At 34.7% G+C, this 22,329-nt stretch overlaps 1 protein-coding gene across 1 annotated transcript; it reads left to right on the top strand.

Annotated features, from left to right (window-relative positions):
• Window positions 1–19,398: 19,398 nt before the first annotated feature.
• Window positions 19,399–21,451, top strand: LOC125419782 (ankyrin repeat-containing protein NPR4-like). The gene is made up of 2 exons (XM_048466263.2): window positions 19,399–19,806; window positions 21,194–21,451. The coding sequence occupies exons 1-2, from the start codon at window positions 19,399–19,401 to the stop codon at window positions 21,449–21,451; spliced, it is 666 nt and encodes a 221-aa protein (XP_048322220.2).
• The last annotated feature ends 878 nt before the right edge of the window (window positions 21,452–22,329 follow it).

The raw sequence follows: 22,329 nt of genomic DNA, 5'->3' as shown, positions 1-22,329 counted from the left end.
TCGGGTGTTAAATTATATTTATTTGGCGGTAATTAAATGTTTGGATTCAATATTTATGTGTTAAATATTTAGTAAAATTATATTTGAAATTTTGATGCCCATATTTGAATAAATTGAATGTATGATTTTTGATAAGCTATGGAAATTTAGATTTTATGGAAATTTGATATTTAAAGGAATTGTGATTTTAATATTAATTGATTTATTGTGGAATTTATTTGTGAGTTTATTTTGATTAATAAAAAATGCATTTATATAAATTTATGCATTGTGGAAATTATTTTATGGTATTGAGGATTTGTGGAATTCAATTATATATGAAATTCCTGTGGTTTTAATATTATTTTTGGGCATGATTTGATTTTAAATATTTTAAGGAAATATTGGTTTAAGTTTGGTGGTTTCAAATTGTATAATTATGCCTTGGAATATTATTTGATTGATTTTATGATTTGGGGAGAAAATTATTTGTATATTATTATCGGTGGATTTATGCTGGAATTGTTAAAGAAAAATGTGGGAGGTTGAGTTCGAAAAATGGTATAATTCCCAGGGTGAATTTTGGAAAAAATTGTGTATTTTAATAATAAATTTGGTTATTTGTTTTAGACGCACTCATACAGTACTGGTGTTCTGTACTGTATATGTGGATGAACGCGCAAGTTATAATGTCTCCCGTGAGTTGCCATTGGATCGAGGGTAGGCAAGTTTGATATTAGCCATAACCCGCCCTCCTCCATGGCCGGGATGATGGTTTAAGCAACGGCGCTATCGGGACACTAAAGCGACTGTATGCAAGTTTCTCTCTTTAACCTCCCGTTACACGGTGCTCGGAACGCTGGGTATCGTGGGATATCACTGGTATATAGTGTGGTGCGTCAAGTAGGTTTTAATATTATTTCCAAATAATAATGTTTTTAAAGAGTATTTAAAATAAAAATATATCTAATGGAATTTTTATAATTTATTTAATCAATGTTTCTAAAATGCATTTTACCTTGATTTATTTTACTATTTATATTAATTTGCTTATTTTAAAGCGATTTTACTATGTTTTTAGCATTCATTTTAAATGGAGTTTTTAATTTGATTTAATTATTTATTTATTTAATTGTTCAATTAATTGATTCATTCTAATTATTTTATTATTTCTTGAATTGTTTTAATGTGAGTTTTATTAATATTTCGGTATTAATTATTATGACATGGATTAATTATTTAGTAATTGTTATAAGTTATTTTATTTCAATTTATTTCATTATAAATTTTGGATGCTTAATTTATTATATTTTATTTGATATTTAGTTAACTAATTGTTTCTTTGGTTTTCGGGGAATACAAATAACGAGTTTTGCGAAAATGTTTTAAAAAGAGAACCTTTCCAACGGAGTGAATAGTGAGGGTTTTGAGAGGAAATATTATTTCCAATTAATTATTATTTATTCTTATTTAATCAAATGCGCTATAATTATCGTTACTATTATAATTATACAGTAGATAGGGTCACTCACTAAGATGATTAGCATCTCATATTTTTAAATTCCATCCTCCTAGGTCCAGGTTGGGAGACTTTGATCGTCCGGGGCGAGCCCGACGTCTCAGTTCTTTGCCGAAAGTCCAAGAAGCATTTCTTCCCTTTTTCCTCTTCATCTTGTATTACTTCCTTATCTGACATTGAATAAATTTTAAATTTATTTGTATAATGCTCTGTATACTGTATTAGACACATTTTATTAAATACTGCAATAATTCCTTGTTATTATTTTGAAGTGCTGCAAATTTGTGGAATTATATTGTAATAATGTGGGAGGAATAAGGGAATGTTTCTAGAAGTGTGTTTTCAGTGCAAGAAATTTGTGGTAAGTCCAACCCTTAGGTGAGGTTCTGCCGGATTTTCCATTGGAGGGTCCGATTGGGTTTCCCTGAGATTAGGGCTTGTCTAGAGTTCCGGTGAGGAATTTTGGACGGGTCCTGACATTACGTACTTTAAAATGGTGTCTCGGTCAACTTAAAATTCCATCCATAACAAAAGTCAAAATTTTGACCCTCTCGGTCAACATGCAAAAATTTCGTCGTACTTTGGGACGGAGTGTTACATTTGGGCTATGAAGAGGTTGCGCCGCCCGGACTTACTCAAGTCTTGTAGTCAATGGACATGGATGATGCCCAAACGTACTACTTACGCATATCACAAATACTATGTTACTAATACTGGTGTTGCTGCTGCTGCTGCTGCTACTACTGATGTTTGATTTTATTATCACATGCGGTATCAAATTAAAAGCATGCAGTCTCAGCGCTGGTACGTCCTCCTCCATGTGTCATCTAGTCAAGATATTTACAGTTCAAATAATTAATCTATTTTATTACGTGCATACATGTTAGTTAAACGGAGTAGCTAAGGTGAAGTTAATAATGTTATATATGATTTCTTGCTAGCTCTTAATTTTGTTAAATTAGTTGTGGTGATTAGTTTTTAATTAATTTTCAGCCTAGCTAGCTAACACTTTTATTTTCTCTATATAATCAACTCAACTATTATAAAATTTGGTATTGAGAACAAAAGTTTATACTTCGACTGTGTTTTCTCAGAGTATTTTTCAATTATATGTAAATTATGATGGGATATGGCAACTAGTCTTATAACCTTTGTTTATCCGTAATTATATGGTTTAACTTTCTCCACATCAATTAATTATCTTCAGACATGTTCTCCAAAGTATCTGTTGAAATCATATTAATCTTTTTCATGGTACTATAGCACCACATAATACTAATATTAATACAAAACAGAATAAATAATTAACATTAACGGGATTCAATAATCAATCATAATTAAATCGCACTTGTAAATTTAATTATCTTATCATCAAATGACCAATCATTAAATTTAGAAAATATACCTTAATTATCAAACAATTATAGAAAGCGAGAGATGAGGGATTATGCATATATAGGGATAAATACAGTCCAGATTGGTAAGGTTTTTGGTAAAAAAATAAAAAAAAATAAAACTAATAATCAATTAGGTTCTAATGTCAATCCAACCAAAAAATCAAAAAATCAAAACAAACCAAATTAATTGGGTTTAATTTAGATTGGTTTGTCGGCTTAAATCTTGGTATATTATTATATTTATAAAAAACTGAGTTTAAACTATAAAATGTTATTTGTCAGGACCCGTCCAGAATTCCTTTCCTGGAACCCTAGACAAGCCCTGATCCCAGGGAAATACCACCGAACCTTTCAACGGAAAATCCGGCAGCACCTCCCCTAAGGGTAGGACTAACCAAAAATTACTTGCACTAAAAACACACTTCTATGTTCATCCCCTTATCCCTACCACAATACTACAAATTGATTCCACAAATTTACAGCACTCCAAATAACAACAGCAGCAACCCAGTGCATAAATAACAACTACACGTCCAATATAGTATACAGAGCATTATACAGATAAATGTGAAATTTATACAACGACAGATAAGAAGTAATACAGGATGGAGAGGAAAAAGGGAAGAAATACTTCTTGGACTTTCGGCAACGAACTGAGACATTGGGCTCGCCCCGGAAAATCAACGTCTCCAACCTAGACCTAGGGGAACGGAATTTAAGAGCGTGAGATGCTAATCATCTCAGTGAGTGACCCTATCTACTGTACACCTTTAATATTAATAATATACCAAATAAAGGAATTTAATTAATCCATACCGAACAATTACATAAATAAATAAATAAACATTTGAAGGTAATACTTTCTCTCAAAACCCTCACTATTCGTTCCGTTGGAAATGTTCCACTTTTAAAACATTTTCACAAAACCCGATATTCATACTTTCCGAAAACCAAGGGACCAAATAATTTAATAAACAATAAATAAATAAATAAGAACTCCAAATATAAATAAACTGCAATAAATTATAATAAATAATTTTTGAACACTTTTAGGGTTTGAAACTTTATCTGAAAATTTCACTTGACTCACCACACCATATACCAGTGATGCCCTCCGATACCCAGCGTCCTGAGCACCGACTGGCGGGGAGATTAAAGAAAGAAACTTGCAAACGGCACTTCGGCGTCCCGACAGTACCGCTGCTGAAACCATCATCCCGGCCAAGGAGGGGGGCGGCTGTGGCCAATAACAAACTTGCCTGCCCACGGTCCAATGGCAACTCACGGATGAATTAATAATACTTGTGCACTGAACCACATATACATTATACCAGAACACCAATACTGTGTGAATGGGTCTAAAATAATTATTAAACCAACCATACCGTTTTCCAAAATTACCGTGAGAAATATACCAAATTTTCACACTTACCATCCCACATATTTTCATTCAACAAATCGGTAGGAAAACATCGATAAAGGATAAAAATAATTTTTCTCGCAACACGCGGTTCAACAAATAATATACCACGGGCATAATTATGAAAATTAAACCACCAATTTGAACAAATAATTTTCTTAAAATATTCAAACCAATTATGCCCAAAAATAATACTTAAAACCACGTACGATTATTACTAAAATATACTTTGCTCATGCATAATAAATACCATTTAATCACCATAAAATAAGAATCGGGAATTTCTTAATGACCCCAAAATTTCATTTAGCACCAATGGGTAATTATATATATAAAATAATATTTTTCCCGATTATATTTAAAATATGACACATGAGCATAAATTCCAGATATCAAATAAACACCAAATAAATATAATAAACTGCCCAAAATATTTTTAAAGATGGATCACTCACCTGGAGGATGCAATTAAACGATGATCCACCATGGGATCAATTCCACGACTCACCCGTGCTCCTAGAACACAGTTCACACACAGTCAAATAAATTAATATTTTATTCGGGTAAATAATACCCGGTACCCGGGGGGTCAAACACAAACGTTAACCAACATGGTCGAATAATATACCGAATCGAAGCTTGAGTGATCAGGATCACGGATTCGGTCTTACTTTCTGGTGATCGGAACCGAGGTGGCGGAAATCTCGCCGGAAAGCTTTCGGGTTTCGACTCCTTAATTCTCCCAAACCGTCGCGAATTGGTGGAAAAGGATGCCGGATTCGGGTTCAGGAGGTCGAACACAGTGGACAAGGACCGGCGGTACGACTGGGTACTCGCCGGAACAGTAACTTCTGGCGAGCCGCCACGGTCACCGGCAACCGTCGCCGGCGGCGGCGCATGCGGTGGCCGTTGGCTGAGATTTTTAGCGGTTTTGTAGATCGAGGGGAGAGAATTCCAACAGGACCGGCGGTGAGGCAAACGGAGGCCGGATGGCGGAGAAATTGGAGTTTGAAGATTTCCAGCCCATCACGGGAAAACGCTCCGACCCCAGCGCGTTGGAGGTCCGGTGGTAGTGAAATTTGGTGGGCTGGCCGGAAATGAGGAGGTGGTGAGGGGTGGCTGGCGCGTGTGGCCAGAAAACGGCCGGAAAGGGGTCAAACGGCGGTGGAGGGAAAAATCACCGCCGAGCTTTGGCGCCTCGATCCGGGCGCATCCGGCGGCTGGCGGTCGTGAAAATTGGAGGTTTGGGTTGCGAGGAACTGGGCTTCACCGGTGGCCAGCGCGTGTAGCCCTCCGGTGGCCAATCGGTGGTGGCCGTCGTCTCTCTCTCTCCCTCTCTCTCTTTCTCTCTCTTCCCTGACATTTTTGTCAAATAAAAGCCACAGTGGTGACACTGTTCATCCACGTGGACCAATCAGGTGACGACACGTGGCATTTCACTGTTTATCGACTCAAAAACATTAAAATATTACGGTATCCGGCAAACTTCACGCGTCCATAACTTTTTAACCGGATGTCCGTTTTAAGCATGCCGCTAGTCTGTGAACTCGTATCGACGAGCACTTCACAACCATGTATGAGTCAAAGCTCATTTCACCATAAATAAAAAGTCAACTCCAGCACTCCTTGGACAGTTTGGACCTCAACTTGTTTTGCTCATAACTTTCAAATCGTAGCTCCGTTTTCAATGTGCTACTAGCCTACGAACTCGTGCCAACGTGTACTTCGTAACGGTACCTCAGTCAACCTAGAATTCCAATCGAGTCAAAAAGTCAACTTTTGACCCATTCGGTCAAAGTCAAAGTCAATGGTCAATAGTCAACCTCGGTCAACGTACAAAAATTCCGACATGGTTCGGGATGGGGTGTTACATTATTAGCATAGATTTTAAGCTTAAATAATTAAAGTAACTTCATACTTGAACCTTCTAATGACTTTTTGCACTTTTACATTACATCTTAAAATTGAATATTTAAAACTTTATATATTAAAATTCAAGCTAATATAAATATATATAATAATAAGTTGTAATAAATAAATATTATAGATAAATGTTTAATTATTAAAAAAATAAAATATCAATCCAAAAGTATAAACAAAGAATATATATAATTAAATTTTTTTATAAATACTAATTGGTTTGATTTGAATTGGATTATATAAAAAAAAAAACATTTTAACTCGCAACCCAAATCAAATCATTGAATTTTTTTAAAATTTATAACTAAATCAAATTAATTAATGTAAGAAAAATCAATCCAAATTCAATTAATTAGTTCGATTTAGTTCGGTTTGCATGGTTTGAATGGTATGGATTGATTTTTACTCATCCATAACGATGCGCGGAAAACTTCACGTATTGATTTTTACTCATCCAAATTCACGTATTGATTACTTTGTACAGATTGACTAAGTCAACTACCATATATAATTTCAAACTCCTAATTTTATGATTAACCAAATAATAAAAGAGTCAAACAACGAACCTGAAGCTTGTTTAGATCCACAGAATTTTTTTAAAAGAAGAAAAGAAAAGAGATATTTCCTTTTTTTTTTTTTTTTTGCTTTTTTTTTTTTTTCATTTTTCTACAAAGTCCCTCTATTCAAATTTTAACAAATGGCAAAAATTTATTGGTTAGGATTTATTTTTTTTTTCCCCTTTTCCACTTAAAATTTCCTTTCATTAAAAATTTTTCCCCAATTAAATGTGCAGAAATTCTTCTTCCTATTTTGCCAAGTAAGAATTTCTCTATTTTATTTTTAAATCAATTTAATCTTTTAATTTTTTTTTCAATATATAACACCTAAAAATAATTTTTCCCCAATTCAATATTTTTTTCTCAATACAATTATTTTTCTATTTTGATTAGGCTGATTTGGTTATTTAAAATCCTAATCAACTAAAGTTTTAACACTAATCAAAATTTGAAAAATCCTAATTTTTCTCCACTGGTTAGACATCATTAAATTTAGAAAATATAAATTAATCAAACAAAATATTTCATAAAAAAATGAAGGGAAATTGATAAGGTTGCATCCCAAACTTTATGGGGATCGGCATATCCCAAACTTGATAAGTTTGCAACCCGAACTCATATTTTTTTTTTGGCACCGTTGCTACATATGTTAAAAGCCAAACAGATTTGATCACGTGCCAATCATGTGAGTCCAAGCCAGAGGTAGATAATGTCATTTTGCCCCTCTCCCATTTGCTCATTCAACCTTAGGCTATGTTTTTATCCCAAAAAAAAAAAAAAAAAAAAAAAAACAGACCTTAGGCTTTACATCTTCACCCATCAGCACAAAATCATAAATCTCTTAACCTCTTCTTCCTCTAGATTGCCATCATTTCTAAGCTAGATTGGGATTATCTTTGCATCTAAAAGTGAAACCCAGAAGTTAAAGTTTTATTTGGCCATATTTTCTGTTTTTATTTTCAAAATATTGTTTTCAAAATAAAGAATAAAAAACTATTTTTTTTCTTTTTAATGAAAACAAAGATCGTTTGGCTATTGACACTTAAAAACAATATTCAAAACTTAAAAACAAAAAAACATATTTGACTAAACAATTTCAAATTTTTTTTAAAAAAAAATTTCATTTTTTTCTATTTTCTTTTTGTACATAAAAGGATTTTCGTTTCTTTCTTTTTGTTTCTTTTTTTTTTTTTTTTTACATAAAGGAACCTTATATATATATATATATATTATATTGCTATAATATGTATATATATATATATATATCTTAGTCAAGGTTTAAAAAACCAAAAATATCCTAAAAATTTCACTGATATATCCATTTTTCCATGGGGTTGAAATTAAACTTAAGTTTCCAATAGAAATAGATAAAATTTCCATAATATCCATCAAAATTTTCGATATTTTTTTATAATTTTTATAAAAAATTTTGTCAAAATATCTACATCAAATCCTTAATAATTTAGTTAAAAAATCTATAATTTCTATAAAAATTTTTGAAAGTTTCATAAAATTTTCACCGAATTTTGAAAATATCCATGAAATTTTCAAAATTTTTTTGAATTTTTTTTTAAAAAATTCATAAATATAATTGATATTTAGTAATTTTTTTTTATCAAATCAACTTCATTGATAGTTTTTTTTTACCCTTTAATTGTCTTTTAAACATTTAGTGATAGAAGCAAAATAGAATTAATTAAATTGAATAATATTAATAAGTTCAACTTCTTGAATATTGATAAAACAAAAGTACAATGATTGTGGGTTATATTTTTTTAATCTGGTAAATCTTATTGTCGGGAACTTTTTTTTTACAAATGTGGTTAAATAAATGATGAAACACATACATGTGAAATAATGCTGTTTGTTTAAGAAATAAAAAATATTCTTGATAATTCATAAGTTTTTATTTTTATTTTTTATTTTTGAAGAAGAAAATCGTTCAAAATATATTCCTTATAAGAGCTTCTATTTTTCTTTTTCTTTTTTTTTTTTTTAGAAGAAGACAATATATCATTCAACCAAATACTTCCTGTAAATATGCCATGGAGCATCTTACTATAAAAAATATTTTGAAATTACAATATATTTTTATGCCACTGAGAATCTTAGTACATTGTTATATAGTTTTGAAATTAAAAAAATATTCTTCATAAATGTGTCTTTGACTGTAAAATATTTCACGGAGAAAACTCTTGCATCATTGCTACTATAAAATTATGTAGTTTTGAAATTGAGCAGTACTAGCAACACTTGCTCTAACACTCGTTTGTGCATTCTCTTGTCTCTATATATTACACATGTTTTTTATATTTTGCCGAAACCAATACATATTTCGTATTAAGATGACATTTACAAAATACAATATAATTGTAATAATTATTTTATATATTTTAGTTAATAAATAATTTTACCAAACATGTATTTTTGGCATATTTTTATTACTAATAATTTATTTATGATCATTGATGCTTATTATAAATCAATTGATTAAGAAGAATATAACATCCATCCAATATTTAGCAAATTTTATAAACAATTTGATAATGGGTGGATTAAATAAGCTAATTCTAAAGTTTCAATAAAAATTTTCATTTTTTAAAATAAATTTCCATAATTTTTTGATAATTTTTTATCAATATTCGATACTTTTCGATATTTCCATCGAAATTTTCGTATTCTGAACTTTCATATTTCCATCGATACTGAAATTTTGAACTTTGATCTTAATGCATTCACATATTAATCAATTATATATATATATATATATATATATGTGTATATTATAATATAATATAACATCTATTTTCTGTTTAACCTTTTTTTTTAATTATTATTAATTCATTAACATTATATATAATATATATAGTTATATATATTTTTGGGAATATTTCATCTAAGCCCCTAAGTTTGCATTAATTTCAATTTAATCTATCAAATTTTGAAAATTACAACTGGCACTATTATAGAGGGTGTAGATGAAATTGTTTTGAGGGATATAATGAAATAACAAGAAATAAAAATGAAGACCGTTTGAAACCTGAGAGGAGGTAATGATATTTTTGAAACCTTAGGAATTAAATTTTCTCCTAATTTTTTTGTTGTTTGTATGTATTTCATCAATATTTTAATTGATGAGATAGAATTACTAGATGATGAAGTGCGTTTCTTTAAATGACTTGTTGATTTATCAAGGATATGAAGAGGGTCATTATGATTGGTGTTAACATGTGCACTTTCAACCTCCAATTCCATCTCATCATTCGTATTAGGTGAGTCACTAATAAATGCATGACAAAACACTTTCGTGATAGTTGATTTGTTAAATATGATTACTAATAGCTTGTAATGCTCACATCCTTTCTTTCAAAATGAAATTGCTGTTAGAAAAAATGAAAACTTAGGAAAAAGAACAAAATAGAAAAGAGAGAGAGAGAGAGAGAGAGAGAGAATATTTGATAAGGAAAATAAGAAAAATAAGGAAAAAGAACAAAATAGCAAAATAAATAAAAGATATAAGAAATCTTTGCAAAAAAAAAAAGATAAAAAAAAAAAAAACTAGTAGGAATACAATGAAAGAAAGGAAAATAAAAAAAATAATAAAAAATAATTGATATAACTCATAAAAGATTAAAAAAAAAAAAGAGAGAAATGAATAGCTATTTTTTAAGTTGTTCTATTTGAAAAAAGATTTTTTTTTTTAAAAAACAAGAGGAAGGTAAAATAAAAGAATAATAAAATTTAATCGGATACATTTATTAAGACATAATATTTTATTTTTCTCTTTCTCTTTCTACAACTTTTTTTCTCTAAGATATTCTAAATAATTAAAATAATATTTTCTCTTTACAACTTTCTTTCTTTAAAATAGAAAAATACAAACTAAAAAAAATAATAAAAAAAATAAATTAAAATAATATATATTTTATTTATGTCCAAACAAATAAAAACATCAATTTATTGTTTTTTAGATTTTTTTTTTCAAATTATTTTTGAAAACCGATACAAAACATATGTATTTTTATTTTAAAAATAGTTTTCTATTTTATATTTTAAAATTAATTGACCAAACAGGCGACTTTTACTCAATCCGCTTTGTCCGCCGATGCCTAGGATGAGCTCTGTCCACTGTCAGGTAAATTTTGCCGACAAATTACGCCGACAAAGTATTATTGTAGGACATTTTAAAGTTTTACTTTTTATATTTAAATATACTTTTTATCATAAAAAAAATACTGTATATTTTAAAAAGCTTCTTTGAAAATGCTTAAAGAAAATGCTTTTTATTTTAAAGAACTTTTTGAAAATGCTTTAATATTTTTACGTCCCAAAGAAAAACTGCAGTTCATAATTGAGTACTATGCAGGTGGAACTTTCAAATCCTAAACTCTTAATGAATGAAATATTTCTATACATTTCAACCAATATATATATATATATATATATGTTGAAGTTCATGATGAAGATAAGAGAAGTAGAACAAATGATGACTTGAATTATTAAAACAAATGCTTCTGCATTTTTGCTAAGAAAGAGTTACAATATTTATATAAAAGTACATAAAACTAAATTTACAGACAATATTTATTACTACAGTCCTTTACTCCTAGCTTTACAACAAATGAGACTTTTAAGCAGATGATTATTATCATTACTTGAATGAAGACTTTAAACCTTATCACTTTGATCCTTATCTGTCTTTTTTGTTAAAGAGCACTTATCAGGCCCCCTCAAACTTAGGAGTGGAATAGGGTGAACTCCAAGTTTGGTCTGAAGATTTTGAAAAGGTTCTTTCGACAATGACTTAGAAAAAATATCAGCAACTTGTCCACTAGAAGAGAGATACCTAGTTCGAACAGAACCACTTGCCACTATTTCTCTTAGAAAATGATAATCTATTTCAGTATTTCAATATGCTTCGTCCTATCATGGAAAAACGATAATCATGGGGCCATATTTAATTAATTGTCCGTAGAATATCGTAACCAGGATTCAGTCAACGTTGATGCAATAATGATGGTGAGTTATGGTCTCAACAATGATGTCCCAGCAGCAGAATACCAGTCGAACCAAGCTTATCTTCTACTCCATCTTTCTACGTGTTTTTTGTACTGGTCGTCAATTAATTAACAACCTCTATATGAATTTCATCTATATACAAAGCTCTTTAATAAGCTGGACATGTATTCTCTAGCTTTCTAACATAAATGGCAAGACCACACGACGTGACACGGTGGGACATGTTTGGATCAAAATTTTCAATGGCGACTATGCATGATGCAAAGATATGACGACCGTGGACTCCGATATCGGCTATGACTTTCCTGCAGCTATATAGAGACCATGCATACAGACCATGCTTTATTCTTCTTCTATATGTTGGTATTCTTTAGCCAAATTATTTAGTCAAGCTAGCTTGCATTCTAATTAAGGTACGTTTATATGTAGAAAATACATAGCCGAAGTTAATATTGCTGTATATGATATATCATCGAACTTCCTTTGAGCGTCCTCTTTTTTTCTTATTTTTTTTGGACTTTTGTTTTAGACTTACTATCTTACTTTTATTTGATATGCATACATGGCATGAATAATATTTAGGTTCTTAATTATAACATTTTGTTTTCATGTTTTTCTTGATAAAGAAGATATTTCAGTAGTTTTTCTGTATGGACTATTTATCTCTGTGAAGTATAAAGTTTCGTGTAAGAAGGCAAAAACAATGGAAATTATAAGACCTGATGAAGATCATAGAATGGTAAGACTCTACAAGGCATCAATAGAAGGAAGCATAGGTACCTTAAATTCATTGATGGAGGAAGACCCTTTAATTCTCAGCAGGATATCGCTTAACCCCTTTTGGTGAAACTCCTCTTGACATATCAGCTTCTTGCCACTTAAATTTCATCCAACAACTTGTTTCCCTTGTCTACCAAAGGAAAGTGAAGAAAACGTATTACTGCAATTTGAGCTGTAAAAGAAGTTGATAGATTGATCTTTAACCCAAATTTGAAAGGTACTTTCAAATTTGGGAAAAAAAAAAAAATTAACTCCACCAGCAAATCTACCAAAGACTAAGTACTGTTCATAATTTTGCTCTTTGACAACCATACCCACTGCCTATTGTCACGGACTTGTTTGTTTACCCTTCAAGCCGTGCGGCCTTAATTGCTATTCCGACCCTTCGTTGCAACTAAGTAAGCCTTTTGCCCACTAAAAGAGAGAGCTAAGCAAAGAAAGCTAGAGCACAAAGAGAGTTTGGGAGAATGAAAGTATATTGCTTAAAAGAGAGCTTTACAAGAGTAGCTTGGATTCTTGGATGGTTTGGCCAAATGAGGCCTCCACCTATTTATAGGCACACAAAGTCTAATCCTACGGCTATAATTGCTTTGATCCTACGGTGGAGAATGGGTGTCTAGATCCTTCCCACCTCCTTTACAAAAATATCTAAAGAAACATCTAGAAATGGATATGTACATGGCTTGACCTAGAGTTCTCCATAATGTTCTAGAGAATTCTACACTACTCTAGGTGCTTGGCCCATTGTAAGGCCCAAAATGGATTATAAGGCCCAAAATGGAGAGAATGCTCACCAAGTGTTTGATGAAATGCCCCAACCGTGACATTCTCCCCCACCTATGCCGTCGACGTCCTCGTCAAGCTTGCTTCATGGAACCTCTTGATGTGATCTTCAAATTGCCAAAGCGCGATAGCAGGTTCCCAACTTGCTTCGCTATCGGGAAGTCCCTTCCATTTCACCAAGTACTCATGACTCGGATGGTTATCCCTTCCACGAACTACTCGATCAGCTAAGATGCTCTCCACATCCTTGTCATAAGTGTTGTAGACCCCTATTGGTGCTCGCTTGGACTCCCCTCTTGTTTGGTCTTCCTCATCCTTGTAGTATGGTTTCAGACAACTTACATGGAAGACCGGGTGAAGTTTGAGTGTAGGAGGTAACTCCACCTTATAAGATACCTTGCCCACCTTCTTAACGATTGGAAATGGTCCCTCGTATCGGCGAACAAGGCCTTTGTGTAGTCCTCGGGTAGACTTGTGTTGGGATGAAAGGATTTTGATGAACACCAAGTCTCCCACTTGATACTCCACATGCCTTCTTTTGTCATCTGCCCACTTCTTCATTTTCTTGGTGGCCTTATGGAGGTACGACCTTGCTAAGTCCACTTGTTCATGCCAACTTTTGGCAACCTTGAATGCAGCAGGACTCCTTCCTCCATACTTGGTAACGAGTGTTTGTGGAGTGAGTGGTTGTTGCCCTGTGGCTAACTCGAACGGACTTCGATTGGTGGACTCGCTCCTTTGCAAGTTGTAGGAGAATTGGGCAACATCTAACAGCTTTGCCCAGTCGTGTTGATTGGCACTCACAAAGTGCCGTAGATATAGCTCCAATAATGCATTAGCTCGCTCGGTTTGCCCATCGGTTTGTGGATGAAAGCTTGTAGAGAAATGCAACTCCGAGCCCATGAGCTTGAATAATTCCGTCCAAAACCTTCCGGTGAACCTTGAGTCTCGATCACTTATAATTGATCTTGGGAGTCCCCAATACTTCACCACGTGCTTGAAAAATAGCCGTGCCGTCTCCTCAGCTAGACACTCCTTTGTCGCGGCAATGAATGTAGCATACTTGGAGAATCGATCAACCACTACGATTATAGTGCTACATCCCTCGGACTTGGGTAAGCCAATGATGAAGTCCATGGAGATGCTTTCCCATGGTCTCTCCGGAGTTGGTAGTGGCTCCAATAAACCTGCGGGTTGTCGTTGCTCCACCTTGTCTTGTTGACAAACAAGGCAGGTCTTCACATACATCTCGATGTCGTCCCGCATTTGTGGCCAATAATAGTTGGTCTCCAACAAAGCTCTCGTACGCTTTTGCCCCGGGTGGCCGGCCCATTTGGTGTCATGGCATTCCTTGATCAAATTCTTCCTTATGTTGCCTCACCTTGGTACATAGATGCGATGCCCCTTTGTGTAGAGAAGGCCGTCCTCAACCCAAAACCTCTTAGTCTTGCCCTCCATGGCAAGTTGTAGGAGTTGCTTGGCCATAACATCACGGTCCATGCCCTCCTTTATTAGGTTGAGCAGTTCCCCTTGGAACTTGGTTATCAATGCTAGTTCGGCCTTCCTACTTAATGCATCGGAAACTACATTGGCCGTACCGGGCTTGTATTCGAGCTTCTAGTCGAACTCGGCAAGAAAGTCTTGCCAACGAGCTTGCTTGGGGCTTAACTTCTTTTGAGTTTGGAAATAGCTTGTGGCCACATTGTCAGTCTTTACCACGAACTTAGACCCCAGCAAGTAATGCCTCCAAGTGCGCAAGCAATGGATGATGGCGGTCATCTCCTTCTCTTGGACCGTATACCTCCTCTCCGTGTCATTGAGCTTGCGGCTTTCATATGCGATGGGATGCTTTTCTTGCATCAACACGCCCCCTATGGCAAAGTCGGAAGCATCGGTGTGCACCTCGTATGGTTTGGAGCAATCGGGCAATGCCAACACGGGTTCCTTCATAATTGCCTCCTTCAAATTTTCAAAGGCTTGTTGGCATTGGGTGGACCAACTCCATGTCTTGTTCTTCTTTAGCAGATCGGTGAGTGGTGCGGCTAGGGCAGAATACCCTTTGATAAACCTCCTATAATAGTTAACAAGACCAAGAAAAGATCGCAGCTCACTCACCTTGGTTGGAGGATCCCATTCTTGAATGGCTTTCACTTTGGCTTCATCCATGTGCAGCTTGCCATCCTTGATCTTATGGCCGAGGAAGTACACCTCATTGGTTGCAAATGAGCACTTCTCTTTCTTCACGTAAAGCTCATTATCCTTTAGGACCTTGAACACAATTCGTAGGTGGTGGATGTGCTCCTCTAGCGTCTTGCTATAGATGACAATGTCATCCAAATAGACCACTACGAATTTGTCCAAGTAAGGATGGAAGATCTTGTTCATGAGAGTGCAGAAAGTGGCGGGTGCGTTGGTGAGACCAAAGGGCATGACGAGGAATTCATATGCTCCATATCGAGTAACACACGTAGTCTTTGGCTCATCACCCTCCGTAATTCTAACTTGGTAGTACCCCGACCTCAAGTCAAGTTTAGTGAAGTACCTTGCTCCTCCAAGTTGATCAAACAAATCGGCTATCAACGGTATAGGGTACTTGTTCTTAATGGTAACCTTGTTGAGCGCCCTATAATCGATGCATAGCCTTAATGAACCATCGTGCTTCTTTTGGAACAAGACGGGTGCTCCATAAGGTGCTTTCGACGGTTGAATATAACCGGCATCGAAAAGCTCCTTAAGTTGTCTCCTTAGCTCCTCTAGCTCCGGTGGAGACATGCGATATGGTGCTTTTGCGGGTGGTTTTGCACCGGGCTCCAACTCGATGCAATGATCCACCTCCCTCCTTGGTGGAAGTTTCTTGGGTAGTTGTGGTGGCATGACATCTTTGAACTCCTCAAGAACTTGGCTAACCTCCTTCGGTGGCTCCTTGGAAGTAACTTCTTCTTCCTCGCGTAGAGTAGCAAGGAATGTAGGCTCCCCTCTCTTTACTCCTTTCTTGAGTTGCATGGCGGAGAGGCGGTTGGAAGTACTTGGCTTGTGCATTGTTGGAATCATGCAAGGGCCTCCCTCCATTATGCACACCGTGTTGTAGCGAGGGAGAGGGACCACATTGAATTGCCTAAGGAATTCCATGCCAAGTACAATATCAAAATCATCCATAGGAGCAATGGAGAAGTTTACGTTACCTTGCCAAGTGCCAAGGTGCAACTCCACGTTACGGGCCATGCCATCTAGCGGTTTAGCCTCCGCGTTCACCGTTTTCAACCACCCTTGACCTTTGTCGAGTTTGAGGCCAAGCCTCATGGCCTCCTCCTTCCTTATGAAGTTGTGTGATGCGCCGGTGTCTACCATGACTTGGGCATCTTTCCCGTTGATACGTGCCGCCACGTACATTAGGGAGTTGTTCTTCGTATTGTTGGTTGGGATTGGACTAGCCTTTAGTGAGTTGAGGAGTTGTAGACAACCCATTTTTGTGTGCTCTTGAGTTTCCCTCTCTTCGAGCATCGCACTTAAGGACTTCCTCTTCGGACAATCTCTAGCCCAATGGGGACCATCACATAAGAAGCAGTTTTCCTTCGGCTTGAATTCGGGCTTACCTCCTTTCTTCCAATCTTTGTTAGGTAGTGGTGGCCTTCTTGGAAACTCCTTACTTTGGGGAGTTTTATGGAATTTGGCTCCCCCACCTTTAATATAATTAATCTTAGGCTTAGAGTTGGAAGACTCACCTCGCCCATATTCGACAAGTGTTTCGGCCGTAGTGAGGGCAGTGGAAACATCTTGTACTCCCCTTCGTTGAAGCTCTTGGCATGCCCACGGTTGCAACCCATCCATGAAGTTGAAAAGGAGATCCTCCTCACTCATGTTGGGAATTTGGAGCATTAACCCGGAGAATTGCTCCACATATTCACGGATGGATCATTGGTGCTTCAACTCCTTCATGCATTTCCTAGCATCATTTGCCACATTCTCGGGATAGAATTGTTTCTTCAATTCACTCTTTAAATCTTCCCAAGAATTGATAGCGCATATGCCTTTCTTCATTTCCTCATGCTTTCTACGCCACCATACCGCAGCAAGATTAGTAAGATAGAGGGTAGCGGTGTTTACCTTTTGCTTCTCGTCTTGGAAATCCAAGGCCTCGAAATATCGTTCCATGTGCCACATGTAGTTGTCCAACTCCTTTGCATCCCTTCTCCCACTAAACTCCTTTGGTTTGGGAGCATCTACCCTTGGAGTAGAGACTATTTGTCGGGTAGTGACGGTGCCACTAGTTGCAGCTCTCTTGCATAACGCCCAATCCTCACGTGTCTCCTCTAAACTCTTCTTAAACTCATCTAATTGAGCTTGCATAAGGGACAAGGTTTCAATTACCTTTGTTTGGAAAGCTTGGCTTTCATGACGCCACGCCTCGGTGTTGGCCTCATTGGTGTATTGCATGGTACCTCTAAGCTCTCCCACTTGGTCACCCACACGACCATCGAGCTCCTCCATGCCTTGCTCCACCTGATCAAGCCGCTCCAACATATCGGCAACAGCCAACTCCATCTTGACCACCTTGGTCTCCATGGCGGTGAGAACGTCCTTCGACTTTTAACGCCCACGTCCCTTCCTTGCAGCTTCGGGGATGACCTCCCTTCCCCTTGCTTCTTCAATCACAACCTCTGATGAAGACATTGTGCTCTAAATGCTAGCTTTAACCTTGGCTCTGATACCACTTGTCACGGACTTGTTTGTTTACCCTTCAAGCCGTGCGGCCTTAGTTGCTATTCCGACCCTTCGTTGCAACTAAGTAAGCCTTTTGCCCACTAAAAGAGAGAGCTAAGCAAAGAAAGCTAGAGCACAAAGAGAGTTTGGGAGAATGAAAGTATATTGCTTAAAAGAGAGCTTTACAAGAGTAGCTTGGATTCTTGGATGGTTTGGCCAAATGAGGCCTCCACCTATTTATAGGCACACAAAGTCTAATCCTACGGCTATAATTGCTTTGATCCTACGGTGGAGAATGGGTGTCTAGATCCTTCCCACCTCCTTTACAAAAATATCTAAAGAAACATCTAGAAATGGATATGTACATGGCTTGACCTAGAGTTCTCCATAATGTTCTAGAGAATTCTACACTACTCTAGGTGCTTGGCCCATTGTAAGGCCCAAAATGGATTATAAGGCCCAAAATGGAGAGAATGCTCACCAAGTGTTTGATGAAATGCCCCAACCGTGACACTATACCGCCTTTATTTGCTCCCAGTTATCCCTCATTCCCCATAGGTGAGTCTGTGCGCTCCGTTCACAAGCTCAACTTTGCGGATTTCGTCTACATAGCTGATTAGGGTATTTTTGTCTTTCAAAATTAGTTTAACTCTTACTTTGTAGAATCTGCAACAAAATTAAAACCTTTTTTTTTTTTCTCGTCTTTTCATTAGAAGGGGCAGGTAAACTTTTTACTCAGATAAAAAATTGAATCTGAACTTGAAAGTTTATTTTCAATAGTACAACTATTGAATCGAGCCTATAAATAGAACAAAATTAGAACTTCAAGGTATGTTTGTCGAATTATAAAAAACATAAGGGTTCATGTGAGAGAAAGTTGCATACCACTTAATTTTATTTCATAGTGACTTACACAGTCAAAGTTTTGTCCTAATTATGAACGTGTGGGCTGACCTGTCCATAATTTTTATTATATAATGTTATTCAAGTACTTCTATCTTTTCATCATATAAAATTTGTTGTTTAAATATTATAATAATATAATATTCTCAACACTTTATTAAAATAAATAAAAAATAATAAACTAAAGCATCAAGTTCATAATAATTAAATAATCAGTTAGACTTGGACTATTCATTGAATTGAAAGATAAACATTTAAAGTGATATATTAAGAACAATTTTGATCTTTTGCAAATATGTTTTATTTTTACATTGAAAACCATATTACATTGTAATTGTTAAAGGTCGAACACATAAAATTTAATATATAAACAAAATATATGAAAAGAGAATTATTTTATAGTGCTTCTTCGTATACAGAATGGTGGTGGTTCTCTTCAGGAGGGAGTTGGATTTGCTCAAACGTTCACCTCTTCACTTGGCTTCCGCGGAAGGCCACTGTGAGATAGTGAAGACATTAGTAGAAGTGAACAAAGATATGTGCTTAGTTGGAGATGAAGATTGGAAAATTCCTCTTCATTACGCAGCCATGAGAGGACGCATTGAAGTGATTGAAATGCTTATTAGCGCGGAACCAAATTCAATTCAAGAGAAGCTTAGTGAAGGAGAAACGGTTCTTCACTTGGGTGTTCAATATAACCAATTGGAGGCTCTAAATGTGCTGGTGGAAACTGTTGTTGATAATGATAATAGCGAGTTCCTCAGCTCAAAAGATCAGAGATGTGGTAACACCATTTTGCACTTGGCTGTGATGCTAAAGCAACTTGAGGTGCGTACATATATATCCACATTTTTTTTTTTTAATTTACAACCTTCTAGGTGTGTGTAAACTTCTAGATCTGGGTATGACTGACATATCAACTAAAACATCTTTAATTGACATACATTATATATATAGGGCCGTCTCAACAATTTTTGAGGCCCTAGACCAAAAAAATATTTAGGATCATAATTAAATATTATTTTTTATAAAATCGATATTTTTGATATAAAATCTATTTTTTTTTTTGCTTTTTTAAATGGAAAATTACTAATTAAATTTTTATATTCAAGATTTGATAATAAATATTTTTTCAATTGATAAATTATTAATTATTTAATCATTTTGAGATATAATTGAACATAAATAAGCTTTTATTAATTTCAATATTGAAAAAATTCTTTCTACTACAGTTGCACTAACAAAAAATAATAAATTTATGCATAGGAAAAAGAATTTAATTTTTTTTTTTAAGTTTTAGTTCTCAAAATAAATCTAATTAATTTATTTGAATTAAGATATAAAGAAAAAAAAGGAAGCAAAAACTAAAGGAATACAAAGTTTAATTTTTTACAAACACTAAGAACAATTAATAAATAATTAAAATCATGAATTCATAAAAAAAAAAAATTTAAAACTAATATGAGAATGAACAATACAAATTCATTAAAATAAATTATCACTTACGAGCTTGCTTTTTATTTTAAAATCATTTGCATCAAAATTGCAAATGGTATAGATTGGATACCAAGATTAAACAAATATAAAAAATAAGTAAATGATAAGGAATGAAAATAAATGAGTAAGATGAGAAAAAACGCATAAACTAATGAAAAAAAATGCATATGAGAGGAATATTTAACATGTTTTTTTAAGATAAGAAAAAAACACATAAACCAATGAGAAAAGTGCATAATGAGAAGAATATTTAATATGTTTTTTTTATTAAAATATAATCAATTTTATAATATAAAATATTTAATTGAACTTAATTGATATTATTTTTAAAAATAAAAATAGTTAAAAATAATTATTGCAATAAATAATCAAATATAATTTATCTAAAAACAAATAATCAATTAGATAATTTAATTTTTTTTCAAATCAAAATTCTTATATTTGTAAAATAAATTAATAATTATATTCTATAATATATGTATTATATAATTTTTTTTTTTTAGGGTCCCAATAAAATGGGGCTAGGCATGGGCCTTAGTGGCCTATTCCTTAAGCCGGCCCTGTATATATACACACTGACTTTACAAATAATTAACCAATATAAAATCTCAATTAGATTATGATTTTTTCTGGTTCCGCACCATTTCTCGATTTGATTATTTATCATTTTGAAAGAGAGTCAGTACTGCTCATAAATAAAATTAATGACTGCATGCAGATTATAAAATTCTTGCTATCGATACCAGGAGTGAAAGCGGGAGCCGCTGAAATGGAGAATCAGAGCCGTTTAACAGCTATTGACATGGTAGGGCACCTTCCAAAAGACTTGAAAAGCTTAGAAGTCCAGAATATTCTTCAGGATATTGAGAGTGTTCATGTGGGTGGTGGTCTTCTCCAAAGACGACAAAACCATCAACAACAACAAGAAGTTGTAGTAGTAGACGATGAAGCAATAACCAGTCAGCAGGCTGTGTGACAATCATCACCACCACCAGAAATCTCTTCATGGTCAAAAGCAAAAGCACGCATCCGAAGGGGGTGGAACAAATTGAAACGGTTCATGAAATACGAGGGCGGTAATTCATTGAAAGATAGAAATAGCGGAGTGATGGTGGGGGCTAATGTGATCGCAACAATGGCATTCCAAATTGCTTTTAACCCTCCCGGTGGTGTCTGGGGAGAAGATAAAGAACAAGGCAGCGCTGGTTGCGACGGAGAAGTTAAATGTCATGCCGGAAACGCCGTGTTAGGCTATTCTGATCAATATCTTTTACCCGTAACTTATAATGCCGGGGCTTTCCTTACATCCCTGAGCGCAGTACTATTGCTGATCAGCGGAATACCTCTGGAGTATAAGTTTTGTATGTGGCTTTTGACAGTAGCCATCTGTGTAACTCTTACTCTTGTCATGCTTACCTTCAGAGAAGCCGTATTTTTGTTGACACCCATTGCTTGTCAAGGCGAGGTAAGATCTGTGTTACTTTATACAGGTCGTATTTGGATTATTTTGCTGATGATCATTGCGTTGGTCCGCACACTTCGCTTTTTCTTTTTTTTAGTAACCAAGTTGTACAAGTTCGTTCGGAAGCTCTTTCGCCAAATATTTACGCTCTGGTACCCTACAAGTCTAAATTGATGACACTGCCATCTGTACATGTAACGTACAATTGGATGTACGGTATGACGAGGCAGTCTCTGTGCATTCCTAGCTATGTCTATATGGTAATCACCTCTTTAATCACGTGTCTGTAGCTATAGCGTGAATTAAGCAATGCGTCATAATATATTGTGTTGTTATCTGGTTCATAAGCCTAGCATCTTTAATTACTCGAGTAATCGAATCGACGACACCGC

Source organism: Ziziphus jujuba, chromosome 1 (genome assembly GCF_031755915.1).
Source record: "Ziziphus jujuba cultivar Dongzao chromosome 1, ASM3175591v1".
In the NCBI taxonomy this organism is placed as follows: Eukaryota; Viridiplantae; Streptophyta; class Magnoliopsida; order Rosales; family Rhamnaceae; genus Ziziphus; species Ziziphus jujuba.
Note: the sequence above shows the minus strand (reverse complement) of the source record. Positions and strands in the feature narration are given on the sequence as shown.

Excerpts from the sequence above, each read along its gene's own strand:
- LOC125419782 (XM_048466263.2), top strand. The coding sequence starts at position 19,399 with ATGGTGGTGGTTCTCTTCAGGAGGGAGTTGGATTTGCTCAAACGTTCA. Across the intron at positions 19,807-21,193 it reads TGATGCTAAAGCAACTTGAG|ATTATAAAATTCTTGCTATC; the intron begins GTGCGTACATAT and ends GACTGCATGCAG.